At 37.1% G+C, this 16,794-nt stretch overlaps 1 protein-coding gene across 1 annotated transcript; it reads left to right on the top strand.

The window, feature by feature from the left end:
* Nucleotides 1-2,067: 2,067 nt before the first annotated feature.
* On the top strand, nucleotides 2,068-6,817 carry cdo1 (cysteine dioxygenase, type I). Its single transcript, XM_038308034.1, has 5 exons — nucleotides 2,068-2,346; nucleotides 3,512-3,589; nucleotides 3,950-4,104; nucleotides 4,396-4,565; nucleotides 6,387-6,817. The coding sequence occupies exons 1-5, from the start codon at nucleotides 2,168-2,170 to the stop codon at nucleotides 6,411-6,413; spliced, it is 609 nt and encodes a 202-aa protein (XP_038163962.1). The 5' UTR covers nucleotides 2,068-2,167; the 3' UTR covers nucleotides 6,414-6,817.
* Nucleotides 6,818-16,794: the final 9,977 nt, after the last annotated feature.

Genomic DNA, 16,794 nt, shown 5'->3' with positions numbered 1-16,794 from the left:
AATTTAGGTGAGCAGCTGCAAAGTAGAAGAAGAGATTTAACACAAATACCTCAAAAGTTTCAATTACAGTCTAATGTTAGAAGTGGAAAAGATTCCTTTCAAATCAAAAGTCTATTACATTTCATACTGAATTTTGTTATTTGTCATTTAATCTATTTTTTCAAGAAATTACAACATTCTGTTTCCTTTATATTGAAAATCACCTCAGAAATCAAAGCAAATTTTAGGGAAACATGTTGAAAAAAATGAAAACATTCTCTAAATGGGACTTTGTAAAGTTAAGTTCAATTTTTTTTTTTTTGACTCACTTAAAGAGCAGCTTCTACTAAGCTGCTGCAGATCACTGGCACTACTTTGTAGGGTGCAGCTGATCCCTGTTGGTCCTGAAGCAAACTTTTCCTTTCAACCAGCAGGGGGCGCTTAAGAACATCTGGGACTGATGATGTGGCAGCTGCTGCTAAAATTTGGCTCAAGCTCCCATTCAAAGAAAGTTCTCCACTTTTCATGCTACAGGTAAACATAGTGGCCTGTATTCATCCTCAGCCAGAGAGTATTTTTCCTCTGACATGGTGCAATTTGCTGTATGACTGAAAACAAGTGCAATGTTTTCCTGCTGCATTGCCAAATCCACACCAAAACCACTGACTACCATTTAAGTTTCATTCATAAATAATATATAGTGCACTTTTTTTTCTTTTAAGGTTTTGTTGTATTTCATTTAACGCTCAACTAACTGGATATTTTGTATTTCTTTGCAACATACACACAGCAACAGTCAGAAAGCAAACATTATGTCTCCCGCACACACCACCCACAATTAGCTGCTTCACACTGGGCTTTTGGGGGTTTGGGGGATGGAAATAACTCCCTCCCCAAAACCCCTAAAATCCTGAATGGAAGGTTTGGGAAAGAATGTGTTCCACTCACAGGGCCGGTTTATGATAAGGTTGCATAACCCGGGGGAGCGAAAACAGCATGTTGGACAAGTCAGAAAAAACTCCTTGCAGCTCAATGTTAACATAGAAGGGCAAGATAAAACATGAAACACTTTGAGCTGTGGAAATGTACCCACTCTCTAAATATCTTAAGTATTTTTTGTGAAATGTGTGAGGAGTTAAACCAGATACAGATAAATCTCAATATTCTTAAAATAGGTTTTTCAGGTAAATAGATTTTTGTCCTCTTTGGTCATAAATTATTAAGCACATTATGAAGTCCAAACAATAAGCTGCATTTATTAAAAAAATAAATAGAAAAACTTACTGCACATTTATCAAGTATAGTCTTTTCATAATCCAAAAAAACTTTTCCATAACATTCATTTAAAGAGAAGTGCATTGTAACAACATGGTTTCTGCACATTTTAAGACTAAAAGTGGGTAAAGATTTTTAATGGTGGTTTTACCTCCCTATTACTTCCATAGCCTTCCTGCATGTTTCACACTCATTAAGCTTTTCCACCCAACTTGTACAATTTTGACTTGACTTTGACTGTGTCATTCTAACCAATGAATACAATCTCATGGTAGTCTAACTGAAAATTTACATTTTTGATTTAGTCTTTTGCAAGCTTTCACATCTTTTTCTTCAGGATTGCTCTGTGTTTAACTCCATCAATTTTCCTATCAGTTCTGGCCAGCTGATCTTTCCCTCTTTGAGCATGCAACCCTTTTTCTCCACCTTTATCCCCTCCTCCCCATCTTGTTTGGTGCTCATCTTGGACAGTGTGTTTGTTGATTTTCTGTTTAGCGGCTGCACAAACACAGGGTGCAAAGCTATTGTTAGAGAAATGCCTGGGAGAAAGAGTGAGATAAAAAGGGGGGTGGAGGTTGTGTTTCTGACAACGTGGTCGAATTGGACTCATGGATTAGCCCAAACTGGTAATGAAAGAAAGTTGTATTAGTTTAGTTTAAAAGCTCAAAAGTTATTTTTACAAGAAGGAATGTTTAAAAATACGCACCCAGTTACTTCCAAAACAATCTGACATGCAGTAATGGAAAAGTTTATTAAATAGGTGATGGGCGTACACCTTCTCTTCTATAATGGTACAGTCCATTACCAGCGCGTCCCCAAATTGCTGCGCCAGCCTATAAAAGTTACCGACGGAGGAGATAAATCAGAAGTTTTTATTCAAGGTTAACATAACAGAGCAAAGATCCTCCTGTGCATGACAGACATGGATCAAACTGAGGTAGTGAAGCCTGAAACTCTGGATGAGCTGATTGCAATCCTGCACAAGATTTTCGAGAGTGACTGCATCAATGTAGAGGAGGTTCAAAATATCATGGAATCATACGAGAGCAAACCTCATGAATGGATGAAGTATGCAAAGTTTGACCAGTACAGGTAATATATAATATTCATCATGCAAAGATTCATTACCAGATATAGTTTTATACGGTTTTTTTGTTGTTGTTGTTGATTTTGTTTACTTTAATTTGTTTAATTCGCCCTTTTTAACATGTTTTTTTTTTTTTTTTTAGAGTAAAGCTGTTATTAAAGTTTCTTAGAATTGTTCTCTCTTTAGTCTCTCTTTACAAATGAAGAAAACTTTGAATGAAAGAAGCTATTTGTTGTCTCCATCTTGTGGAACAGCTTCAGCTCACCTTATTTAAATAAAAAAAGGACCTATTTGCATAATTAATTCCGATTTAGTTTCGATTTGAATCTTATACCAACCGTTGTCAGTCAATTTAAGAATTAAGACTTATTTAGAGAGAGAGAGAGAGAGAGAGAGAGAGACATAAACATGACTTTGTTGCAGATAGTTTGTGTTGATTTGGAATCAATGAAAAGCGGGTGAGGGGGGGTTATCCAATCAAGAGCCCGGAGGGACACACACCCGCTTATTGCGCTGCAGGACGCATGGAGCTGCGCAAAAGGATGGCTTTGCGCAAAAAGGCTTTGCGCGGACCTGAATAACGCAATGTTTACAGAGAGAGACAGAAAGAGAGAAATGCTAATTAAAAATGCTTTTTAATACTGAAAATGAAATGCTACAAATGTTTATGCGACAAAGAATCAGACCTTCGGATACGTTCACTTTTAATTGTTGGTGACGCACAATATGATTACTTTACGCATTTGTATCCAAATACTGCATGGTGCATAAATCCTTTCCTGTTATTTATAAGGAATTATTAATAATATTCATAGGAGTAGTAGTAGTAGTTTTAGTTTACAGTCGTCTGATATATTTTTGTACTCTATTATTTTATCTTTACTGAATCCTTATCTGATTTTCTTGAAATAAAATAATGTAACTTTTGAAGTAAATGTTTTTTCTTATTTATGATATTGAACAATTCATTGATATTTTAATTTATACCTATAAATAATGGATAATTGAGTAATTAATTTTTTTTTATGTAAACATAATTAAAAAATTCCTGCCATTTTTTGCTATTAAGTGCAAATTATGACTCTCGTTTGTGTAAAGCCACAGGAATAGAGCTGATTTATCATGGCCCTTTTTTCCTTTCTAATGAAATGAACGTTTTCTTGTCTGCAGGTACACCAGGAATTTGGTTGATGAGGGTAATGGGAAGTTCAACCTCATGATTCTCTGCTGGGGTGAAGGACATGGAAGGTTGGTTTCCTCTAAAACAGATGATCAAATAACAAAAATGTATCCCTAATACTTATTAATAGTAAAATCACTGCATTGGTGCATTTTGCAAATTTATACTAGTTTAAATCACCGTAATAACTGTCACCTCTAGCAAATGACAATACAACACGTAAGTTCTAATACTATATAGTTTTACATAATAAAGCCACTAAAAAATTATTACAATAAAACAAGTACTAAAGATTCAAGTATGTTATAGCTGTTTTCTTTTTTTCTTTTTTTTGGCGGCGGGATTTTATCTCAGTTCTGCGAAAGACAGAAAACTGGCCATCCTTTACATCCTAAAACTTGTTGCATGTATTGTTTGACACTTTGCAGTAGTATCCACGACCACACAGACTCCCACTGTTTCATGAAGCTGCTGCAGGGGCAGCTGAAGGAGACGCTCTTTGACTGGCCAGATCGCAAATCACATGATATGGTGCAAAAATCTCAGAGAATCCTCCAGGAAAACAAGGTTGCCTATATCAATGGTAAGAAAGCAAACTCTACGGTTTTTTTGTTGTTGTCGTTTTTGTTGTTTTATTTTGATTTTGGCATCCATTGTGTCTCATATGATATGCTGTTATATGTTATAATCCATATATTGGAGTTGTTTAAAGGAAATTTCCATTCTTGACTCATGTGACAGATGCTGATATAAAGCATCTCAAAAATGTCCCAGTTAGTTGTGGCACAAATAAATGGATTACCGTTTCATTTTCCATCCTTGAGTGTTATGCTGTCTCTAAGCTTTTTTTTTTGACAATTCTTATGTGTTTTAGACTCCATTGGTCTGCATCGTGTGGAGAATGTCAGTCACACAGAGTGTGCTGTGAGTTTGCACCTTTACAGTCCCCCATTTGAGACGTGCCAGACCTTTGACCAGCGAACGGGACACAAGAACACAGTGAAGATGACCTTCTGGAGCAAATATGGAGAAAGGACCCCACTTGTAAGTAGCTTTGTATTGCCTTTATCATTTAGAAACCTACTCAAAGGTGTGTCAAGTTTTGATAGCAGCTGTACAAACTGTGAAAGAGGTATTTTTAACAAATATCTTTCCTAACTAATATTTCTAAAATAACTGATCAGGTCTTTCTTAGCTAACACTGATACATGGTTTGCTCTTGGCTCACATCTGCTAATGCAGCATAATTGTTCGTATGTTCGTAATAAATCTAAGAAGTACAACAAGAGTAAAATGGTAAACAGCAGATATGCACTGATCTGGCAATTTAACCTGACTGTGATATTTAATTTTATCAATATTGCCATGTTTGTGTAGCAGTGGTGAAATGTTAAAAAGATACTCTGACCATTCAATAATAATTTGAGTGCTGTTGATCATGCATGTGTACTAACAAGATTGTCAAAATGGATGTAGTTAAGCATATCCCCTTGTATCTTTATCTGTTTTCTAATAAACTCAAAATAACATGCAGATGGTTTTTAGACTACATGCAGTTTTTATAGACCAAGAACAGTTTGATCTTATTTTTTATGCATTTGTTTTATTGTGTAGGAAAACAGTTTTCTGAACAAATGAAATAGAAATTTGTTGAATCGTATTTCAAGTGATGGTATTTTGGAAGATCTTGTCTTCCTAAAGTTAGTCTGGTCTCAAGACTATAATTACATGATTTCAAATACCTGATGTTTACATATATTTCAAAACGGATGAATAGAACAGGTATTTTTCAAATCTGTTTTTTTTTACTTAATAATTTATGTTTTGTTAATTATTGTATTGTAGTAGTCCCCTTAACAAACAGGTGCTTACTTCTATACCAAACATAGACTTAAATGAATCAATTTAACAATAAAAATATATGTTTTCCTAAAGCCTGCTAATACAAATAGCAGAATTTAGAGCATCTAGCAGTATGATCATCTGGTTAGTTTTTTTGCCATGCTGCCTTCTATATCAGCCTTATCTATAATCTGTTGGTTATATAAGCATACCGTGACCATAAAACTTTTAAGTTGGTTCAATAGATTGCAACACAAAACTGCACAGATAAGATAAGCAACTGAGCATCAGCACACAATGAACTTAACCTGATATATACCCAATGCTCCAAACTGTTTCTGAAGAAGTATTTACCTCTCAGTGGTTTTCCTTACTTTTTACTTTTTTATCAGATGGAAATGTTTCAGATCTTTAAAAATAAAATTCGTATCAATTAAAGTCAGCCACAGTAAACTCAAACAGTGGTTCTCAAATGATGATTTTATTCATATTATTAAAAAGTTAGTAAAAAGTTAAAGTGTTCAAGATTTAACAATGGGAAGAGCCTATCCATAATTTACTAGAAATAATTTAAAGATTTGTAAAAATCTCATAGAATCTGTGTGGATGAGATGAAAGAGGTATTTTGTGGCAAGTTTTCGTCCTAATATAGATGACTTCATATAAAATATTTTGGGGAAAAATAACCTTTTAATGAGAGTAAAATATGATTTCAGCAGTGTAAGGCTTTACTGCTCTAAAACATGGACTAACTGATGCAACCATGTATTGTGCCCTTCAGAAAATGTTGGACGTTACCTTGTCATAGAACAAACTTAAATCTGATGGAAATTACGCAATATTTAGAAAAAAACAATGCAAAAGGTACCTTTTTACATAGGATGGTTGTTCCATTGATATATAAAATCATTATTTTGTCTTTATTGGTGTTCATTGATGTAAGGAGACAATAGCTTTATTTACCTGCACTTTAATTCACCTCAATCATATGATGGAAGAATTTATTTTTCTCTCTTTTCTTAGACCACAATTTCACAAGAGAACAATTAGACGTTGCATAGAGGGGCTCCAGCTGATGAAGACATTTGCATTTAGAACAATGCCATGAAATTGATTTAAGGGAAACTGCTGAGAAGCCATGAAAAAGTGGACCCACGATGACTATGTAACCCATCTGAAAATCAGGACTAGACCGGTTCAAAACGGACAATCCACTAATTAGAATGACTTTATCTTTGCCTGGTTTGAACTTGGCAAACATGCAGCACAGGACGAATGCATGAATAGGCTTGGATGTGGATTGAATCTGCCTTTTGTTTGCCAGGCCTTAGGACAGCCTCTTTTTCTCCAATAACAACATTCCTGTCTGTCCACAACCTGTGTAACTATACTTGTGTAAAGTTATTACATGTAGTCAACATTGGAGCTGTTTTAAAAAGATTATATTTTGTTTTAGAAATAATTTATATATATATATGTAAAGTGGGAGAAAAAAAATTCAATTTTTCATAACTGTTTTCACTTTTGATTCATGCCACTCAAAACTGTCTTAAACCTGTTGACATGTATCGAGGATTGTGACCAATATCTGTACAGTTTAAATGAAAAGGTCTATTCTGTTTGCCTTTGAAGTAAGGGATGTAAAGCTTTGGAGTTTTGCTGTTTTTAAGTGTGATGCATGTAATTTATTTACAGAAAATCCTAAACTCTGTGAAGAGTTTTTTTTTTTTTTAATCGGCAAGTTTTTAAATCTATTCTTATGAATAGAGCAACATGGGAAGTATTTTATTTTATATTATGAGAGAAAATGTTTAGATAAAAACTCAGGATTTTTATTTTTTCCTGCATTTCTATTGTGTGTAATTTTTCACAGCGCTGGTTGGTTGTTGCATAGAAGATGTCTGTGATGCAGTAACCCTGACCACCACAATAGAACAATAAACAGTTTCATTTTTACAAATGTTCATCCTGTCTTTATTTATGCTTTAAAATATGTCAAATACTGATCATAAACAATTAAATTCTTTATTGGCACAATAAAGATAGCACCACTGATGAACATAGCATCACTATTAAACCAATCTAAACACTTTAGCTGTGCTGTAAAGCAGTTAGCTGCAAATTCAAATATAGATATTTATTAACAGATATAGACTGCATGGCACTAAGTTTGACACAAAGTAAACTCTTGAACTCTCGTCAATGAGCTTAAGTCTGAAAGGAATTATTGATTGGCTATTACCTTGACTAATAAAGAGATGACGTTAGATGGCTCTGATAACTGAATTGACATCAATGTCTGTACAAAGTTGGTAGCTCATTGGTCTCAATATGAGGAAACTAAATGATACTGTTCCAGTATAAGCAGCTGAATTACAAAGATAAGGCACTATCAAGAAGTGTGTACGTGCTGAGATTTAGTACAACTGTGTCATTATTGTGTCAGTTACAAATATTTAGTTAGATTAGTAAGTGAGAGGACAGAGGGGTAGGCAGCACTCTTATCTGTTCATTTCAGAGCCTTGTGTCATCCAACGACCTGTTTGACCCTTACAATGAATATTAGTATTTTATTGGGTTTAATATGAATAGCTCACCATGCAATTACTACTGTATCGTTCTTGGGTTTTTACTGTATTTTTTTTATATTTCTTTTGAGATTCAAATGAAGACATGTTTGAATTTAAAAGTCACTCTTTTATCCTACAGTAAATGTGCAGGTGTTGAAAATAAAATACAAATAGCTTATTTCTAGATAGATATTTGACAACTTTTCTTTGCAGAATTGATAAATGTAGATCAAATTAAGCATAGTCCACAATTTTTGTTAATGTTGGTCCTAAATCCCTCAATATAGAGCAGGGACTATATAGTGGATTCAGTTAACTGGCCCTTCGGTTGATCACTACTTTTCGCTCCCCGTTGATCACGTAACTCTGCCTCCCTGCACAGTGCCTGCGCCATCTTTGTTATCTGTCGCTGCCACAACAAATCACATGATGCTTTGCAAGAAGAGCTCTAGCAAAATAATCTTCGATATATTTGTCAGGCTCTGACCAGAAGGACCCAGTATTCGAGGCAGACAGTCAGTTGGATTTCTTGAAATGTTTATTAAAAAGAAGCTGCAGGGAACAGTGTTTGCATCTAAGACAGGAAACTCTGCAGGAAGAGACAACAGGTTAATGACCATGTCTATCTGGCAGAGAATGAAAATTAACGTGTGAGTCACTAACCTGGTCTTATAGTTGAGTCAATGCCCAGACGATGAGGTTGGTTTCAGCCGGCTGGCTGCCAGCAAGACGTGGTGGGTGCCTCCCAGAGAGTCCCAGACGCTGATGTCCCTGAGGTCAGAGGACAGGCAGGATAATCCAGAGGGCGAAGCCAAAGCCAGTGTTGAAGAGGTGCTCAGGAGTCAGAGCCATCCAGGACAGTGTCGGGAAACAGTTCCAGGTTCATTCCACAGACAAGCAGATATCCAGCAGGAGTCTGAAGACAGGTCAGGCAAACAGATCAGAACAGGCAAGCTCAGAGGTACAGAGGCAGAACGGGTCAAGATCAGGTAATCAAAAATCACAGGTACACTAGAGAACTCTCACCATAGGCTGGAATAATCTGGCACTGATGACTGGTTGAAGGCTGGTTAAACAGAGGCTGAAGCAGGTGGAGCCGGGAGGACAAAGACAGGTTAATAAAATGGGTAATCAGGCCAGCCATCAGCACCAAGATCATGACAATATTTGCTGGTCTAGTGACGATGGATCATCATTACGATTCCTCTACTTTTTTAACCACTGGACGTTCGGACACCGATCCAAAATGGCGTAACCACTATATAGTGCTCTATATAGTGATTAGGGGTGGACGTTTAGACACAGCCAAACTCTAAATCATGTCACAGACTCTGTATCAACCTGACAACAAAGTCTGACATGACTCTAAATCTAAGTCTAAGTCAATGTACCAAACAGGCCGTCCTCTTAGGAGGAAGGACCTCCATGTTGTTTAGCTAAGATCTAATTAGATAAGATGAACAATGAACTCAGTCTTGCTCAGAATTAAAATTAATGACTTTTACACCTACAATGACAGCATGTAAATCTCTCTTTGAATATGTGCAGCATAGGCATAATCATCTTGTGCTACGCTAATGTGCAGTGTTTCTGTGACCTTCAGTCCTGCTAACAGTTTAACATATTAAGCAAAAAGGAACAAAATGGAACAAATCGGTTAGATATAAATCTTATTTCTTCAGTTTTCAGAGCATCACAGAGGTGAGTTTCCCAGCTCCTAACAGGTTTTTCTTTGTACGCGGTCAACCATGCCGTGGCCTAAAGCCAGAGTTATGCAACTCTTAAGTGACAGTCTTGATTGCCCAATCAAGCCACAATCGCAGTGTGCCAGACTGAATGGATTCTTATCCACAAGTCTTTTATCTCAATGATACATTTTGATGTTTAACTAGTTGATTTATTGATCACTGTGCAACTTTAAGATTAATACATCAATAAAACAACAGTTAAGTGTCGATGTTGCTCTGTGATGGTATACCAACAGGAAAGATATGCTAAAAAAAAAAAAAAACACAGACCTGCTACTCCAAATCAAGCTTTAACATTTTTCAGATACTATTGGTACCAGGCATCTTCTATGTCATGATGAGTCTCTGAGTAAAGCCCAAAATGCAGAACACACACGGAAACGGGGTAAAAGTTCAACAGAGTTTATTAATAAAGCACAAAACACAAGGACATAAATTGGGTCTGGAACTGGTCCAAGCTGGATCACTAAAGTCTTAACTGGGACCGGAGACTGTTGGTTAGCAGAGTTCATGTGAAGCTAAGCATCTAGCTTCAGGCTTAGCATGGCAGACCTTGATCTGAGCTTCCAGCTCACTGCAGAGAACAACAGGGAATATCCACATAGGATTCTTCAGGCTGAGCTTCCACATAGGAACCTTCAGGTAAACTCCACATAGAAGTCTTCAGTTAAAATCCACAAAGGAATCTTCGGGTTGGCTCACCAGGGCAGATTAGCAGGTTAGGCTCACCTAGAGCTTCAGGCTAGAGTAGTGATGGGTCGGGCAACACCGATGCGTCGGCGCATGTGTCGGTCTCATAGAGCGAAACCTGTGTCGACGTGTGTATCGCTACGGAAAAGTCACGTGACCGAAACAGTTCCTGTATCGGTCACGTGACCGATGCTTCGAACTGATTGACAAGCCTTTATAAGGAAGCGCATCTGCCAAAACAATCTTGCGTGTTTTGCGAATATAAAATTAATAAAAAATTATGGAGCTTCCTCAAGCAAAAAGAAAGGCTTCTGCCGTGTGGGACCACTTTGATGTCATTTCGGAAAATAAGGTATTTGTTTTAATTTCCTTGTTTCATCCTGTTCCTCTCAGAGTTTCCACTTGATTTTCTGAGTAGAAATTCATTTCAAAGTGACCTTTAGTTTACTGTTCGTGTTATTTTCTACAGGTTAAATGTCGCAATTGCTCAACAGAGCTTGCATATTTAAATAACAGCACCTCCTCAATGCTGAGGCATTACAGGGCCAAGCATGAGAGTGAAATCTATGACACAACCATGATGAACTCAGGTATTTTACAACTTACTGACTTTGTTTTATTGATAATTCTGAATAATTTACACTTTCTCATTTTTAACCATCAAGCTTCCAGGAAGCAGATGCTTGATGAGGCTGTGCTTAATTTCATTGTAAAGGACTGCAAGCCCCTCGCTGTTGTGGAGAATGAAGGGTTCAGGGAGCTGGTTCAGCTCCTTGAGCCCTCATATGTTTTGCCAACCAGAAAGGTTTGTGTGGAAATTATCTAAAGTGGTAGTTTATTCATCAATTTTATTTTAAATATATTGATTTTCTTCTGGTTTGACTTGGTGTGGTTTTCAGACCATCAAACAACTGTTGGCCAAAAAGTACGAGGAGGAACGGGAACGGGTGAAAATGGAAGTACAGCAGGCTGCGGACAGAATGTGCCTCAATAGTTGGAAGCTCAAATGAGCCCCAGCCGGGAACATCTTCACAACAGCTGTCTGCCCCCACTTCAGGCATGATATTGAGCATCATTTCTTTGTTGTTTGTAAATCATGTACTAAAATACTTTTTTTTTTTTTTAAGATGACCTTTGGGAACATTTTGATCTCGAAGTGGGGAGGCAGACCAAAAGTGCCACAGCTGATGCCATTCTTGAGGTGCAGAGATACATGGCAGAGGGCAATATTGCGAGGTCCCAGGATCCTCTTGTATATTGGAAAAACCAAAGGACGGTTTATCCAAACCTCTTCCGCCTGGCCTTAAAATTTTTGTGCACTCCAGCTTCATCTGTGCCGTGTGAGCGGGTGTTTTCAACAGCTGGAGAACTAATATCAAAAAAGCGCAACAGACTGAATTTCAAAACGTTGCAACAACTTATTTTTTTGAATAAAAAATTGTAAAAAAAAAATACCAGTGAACAAGCATCTTCATTTACTACATGTTTACTTAGAGATTATTACATTATGATGCAGGTTCTCATTATTCATTGACTGTGTCTAAAATATCAAATATGTTTTAATAATAATACAATGCATCATACAATGAATTGCATCATATTATTGTATATAATAGGTCATCAAATCAGTGTCAGTTAATTCTGTCAACTAGGTTGCCTGTAGGGATTTTTAATGTCCACCAGGTGTCAGTATTCAGTGACACAGTATCGACACAGTATCAATACAGTTTGGTAATGTGTCGAAACGTTTCATGACGCCTCATCAACCCATCACTAGGCTAGAGACTGGTTTCCTGTGAGGCAGCTCTCCCAGAGCTTCAGGCCAGAGACAGGTTTCCAGTGAGGCAGCTCTTCCAGAACTTCAGGCCAGAGACAGGTTTCCAGTGAGGCAGCTCATCCAGAGCTTCAGACTAGCAACAGGTTTCCTGTGAGGCACAGACAAAGGAGAGATTAGAATCTGATCTCCACACTAGAGACAACCAAGATCCAATCTATAACAGAGGCTCAGGTAGCTCACCCACACTGCGGCGTTGAGGCAAGGTCTGAAGGAAGGTTATATAGCAGTGGATCCTCTGATGATGAGATGGGCCACAGGTGTGTTGGAGGCTCAGTTCAGGAGGACCCACGGCGCACTCTGCTGGAGGAAGGTGGTAAAGCTCCAGATCCCAACAGTAACTCCAGTCTAAGAGAAAGTAACAAAGAACAGAAGAGGATCCTCGGCGCCCTCTAGTGGGCAAGCCTGAGGATCCCAACATTCTATACATTTTGAAAATAAAAACAACTCTTTTTCTCACCATTGACATGAAGACTTAATTTTTTCTAGTCAGCATTGTCAACATACTTCCTATTTGCTAAATTCCAAAATAATGGGGAATTGATTTTTACGTTTTTCTTTTAAGATTTAAAGGTTCCCTTATATTTGCCATTTAAGCTTTGTGACTGAAGACAGGCATTTGGGTTTCTTTCTAAAAGCTTCTCACTTTGGTGATTTTGGTAGGTCAGCTCTTCCACTCTACTTACACGAGATCTCTGAAGTTTAATTGTGAATACGTGTTTGTGTCACAGCTTTAACTTGCAGCATGATGCCTTAAGATAATTTCCAACAGTTAGGCGATTTTCTCATGATGCTGTCTAATTTGTGAAGTGCACCAGTCCCTCCTTCGTAACATTATCTTGCCACCACCATGCGTCATTTCAAACTTCCCTCAATTTTGTTATCATCAAGTTAGGTATGGTTTTATGTTGCTTTTTCCACAGACTCCACAAGACGCTGATTCTCACTAGAAGTGACAGATGTTTACGTCAAGGCGCTACTTTCTCACCGGTAGCTTTAATGAAGGGGGGGTAGATTGTGTCTGAGAGCTGAACAGCTGATTAATGTACAATATACTTATAAAATCAAGTGCATTTTAGCACATATTTAATGCAGTTTAATGACTACATTTATGGAGTTTAATAATGCACTATTGACTATTTTTTATGAATATACAGAGAAGGTTTAGCCTCCCTAGTATTCAATGTAAAATAACCACTGGCACCAGCGCCACTGGCACAGTCTGCATTTATACAGATGTCATTGAACACCTTGACAAAGGCAGTCACTGTACTGTAGTGAAGAGAATACCCTGACAAAAGACCTCAAGTGAATGATCATTGTCAGGAAGGTGATGAAACACAGCTTTTTCGATAATTTCACTAAGAAAGGGAAGGTTTGAGGTGGGCCTGTAGTTCTGCAGCAGCATCTTGTTCAAGTTGCCCTTTTTTAACAGCGGTTTGGTAATTGCCGTTTTAAGGCCGGGGGATAAAACCTGACAGAGTGAGCGTGTCTATCATTTAAGTTAGATCATGTGCTATGACAAGCAACGCTTTCTTAAGAAGAGCTGTCAGTAAAACATTTAGGCAACAGGAAGAATATCCTATTTGGTTTACAATTCCCACCAAGTTTTTATAGGTTGCTTGGATCAATTGAGATAATTTGTCAAAATCAGTTGTAGTTTGTGACAACTTTGGTACAGGACTTTATATCAGTATATAGACTGCCCCTCTAATTTTTAGGGTTTTGTTTTTTTATTTTTTATTTCTTTTTTTACAGTTAAGAATTTAGAATATTCATTGCAGGCCCTGGTTCAGGGGAGAACAGATGCTACACAGTACATTAACAAAGAAGAAATATGGAATTTTTTACAAATACACACAAAAACTAACTATCAAATAATACAAATGAACTTAACAAAGTAAAAGTCAAATCAAACTACAGTTTCAGTTCTTTTCAACCATCATCTTTAGCACAGTAGTCTGCCCCATTGGGTGTATGAAGTCATTATGTTCAAACCATTGCCAGATGTTAAAGAGAAAAAATGTGATGGAAAATTAAGTTATCTTAACTTGGACAAGTTGTAACTCCTACCATGTCTTCTTAGCTCCTATCCTTTACCTTTTCCAGGGTCAAAAGTGAGAACACTAGCCAGGGTAGGAAAGGATTCCTCAGGCTGCTGAGTTGAATCTGGACGGCTTTAAGTATTACAGGCAAATTAATCGGATACACACAATGCTTTCAAATTGGGACTAAAACCTTCAGAAAGAACTACAAAGAACAAATGTCCCAAATGTGGAGAGCAGCTGAAGCTCTCCATTATAAAACCCAAAACATATAAAGGTGCATACTTTTACATCTTGCACAGAGCACATTAAATACTAATATATTTTTGTGAAACGTTGTGCCTATACCTCCAGTCATGCAAAGGATTGTGAGTGATTGTATAACAAGGAATTACAGCCTGTTGTGGTAAATCTGAATAAGCCCTGACTTCATGCATGTCGTGGTTTGAATTGGGACTACAGAGTGCCAGAAAGGGAACTACAAAACATGAAAGTCACAAGTTGAGAATCGATCTCATGTACAGAATTAATGAATCTTTCTGTTTTAATATCTAAAGCATATGAAGGTGATGACATTTGCATGTGTCACACACACAGTACCTCACAAATAAAGTTTGTATTCTGTTAAATGCTGTAAGGTGGGCTGTGTTAATATCGTCTGTCATCTGATCCTTCTGCTGCTCCTGTGTTCAGTGGCAGAGAGCGGCTTTGCTATATTTGCTGTTATAAGTGCGTAAGAAGTAGTTTCAATATGTTTTTAAGTGAGAAAGTCCACCTGAAAACTTCATCTTTGCAGTCAGTTCATCAAGATTACGATCCTGCCTTCAAATATTATTTCGCTGTCGGAGCTGCTCAGACCCCTGAACACCGGCGGTGCTCTGTCCAGTTCAACAGCTGCCTCTGGCCTGTTCGCCACTACGGGGTTTCCCGCTACTGTTTGCGGCAGCTGGAAGGAGATGTTAGGGTTTTTCATATACATAATCCAAACTGCAGGTACCAGAATATAAAAATCAAACATATTTTGCCGGTAGGTTTCAATATTTTAAGTTAATTTGGGTGTTAATAAACTGTCTCAGAGGAGTGATCATAGCGATCTGCCATAGCAGTGCTGTGTCTGTCTCCCTGTCTCCCTCTACAAATACAGCACCACTGGTGAAGAAGAGCCACCTGTAAAAAAAAAAAAAAAAACACAACTTTTTAGTTTCCAGCTGTTTTTGCTATTTGGATCATCTTCTTTCTGTGATTGCTGCATTTTATTTTTGCTTGCAGCATTTCGTTCCTGGTATCCACATTTTTTTCCTGTTTTTGTGTTTGCATGTTTAGGACTTTGCACCATATGTGTGTTTTCAGTTCATTTTGCCATTTGCTGCACGATTTCACCTGTTTGCAGCTCGTCTCCTCTTTTTTTATTTTTTTTATTTTTTACAGTGTTTTTCTTTTGATTTGTTTTTTGTGCTTTTGTGTTGTGGAGTTTGCATCACATTGTGTCTGCAGCTCATTTCATGGTTTACTGCACATTAGCACCTTTTTTGACCATATAGTGAATTGAAGAAAACTATGGAAGCCCATATCCACCAAGACATTCTACATACCTTTACCAGTAGGGACATAAATATGGAAAGTGCCACATTTTGCCATTTCACTCATTCTTTTATCCCTAACCAAAGTGAGTACTGTTGTTTCCAAAAACAACAAAACACCCCCGTTGCTGAAAGTCTATCAAACTTCAGAAAGCAACATGCTTTGTGAATTCAGATAATTCAATAGGAAATGTCATCCACACTCGGTATTGGTGGGTCAGTTGGAGAAATCAGACCAAAATATTTGGGTTGAGGTTATATAAAGCACATCTTTCTGGCTTTGAATAACCTAAAGGATTTAAAACAGTAATGTTTAAACCAAATAATCATTAAAGTTGATGAACAAAAATAAAAAGAATTCCAGGTAGTCAGCCATGACCTGAGCAGGATCAGATGGCATACTATCACATAAATTATTTGTACATCCTTAACCTCTGATAACACATGGTACATTACATTCTTGTAACTAATTTATTTTTCCCAAATAAAAAATGTGTTAAATTAAAAGGTAAAATTGAAGTTACTAAAAAAAAAAACATAAACATGTATACAAAGAAGCAGTGAATATTAAGACTATCTAATTTGGAAATGTATCAGATATTTTTTTCTTCACTATAATCTCAGAAGCCACAAGCTTCCCAACAAGGGGATACTTTTAACTCATCAGGAACCCGCTTCTTTCTTAGTAGACAACAAGGAGCACTTAAGGTAAGCCACTAGACCTTGACACGAACCCAGAACAGGTGCGATATCAAGTTCCAACAGTTCTACTTAATGACTCTGCATTTCTGATGCAGGAAATACCAGTTTCTTTTAAATGTTTAATTTAAATAAAGCATTAACCAATAAAAATCACAGTGCAGAATAAATACTATTTAATTTGACCTCATTTAAAGAACTAAACCTCAGTAATATTTCACTTTTGATTACATTCTAAAACAGAGATCTGCAACCTGAAGCTCTG

The sequence above is a fragment of the Cyprinodon tularosa genome, unplaced genomic scaffold, assembly GCF_016077235.1.
Source record: "Cyprinodon tularosa strain WSP-4 unplaced genomic scaffold, ASM1607723v1 ctg63, whole genome shotgun sequence".
Taxonomy (NCBI): Eukaryota; Metazoa; Chordata; class Actinopteri; order Cyprinodontiformes; family Cyprinodontidae; genus Cyprinodon; species Cyprinodon tularosa.
This window is presented reverse-complemented; position numbering and strand designations above follow the sequence as displayed.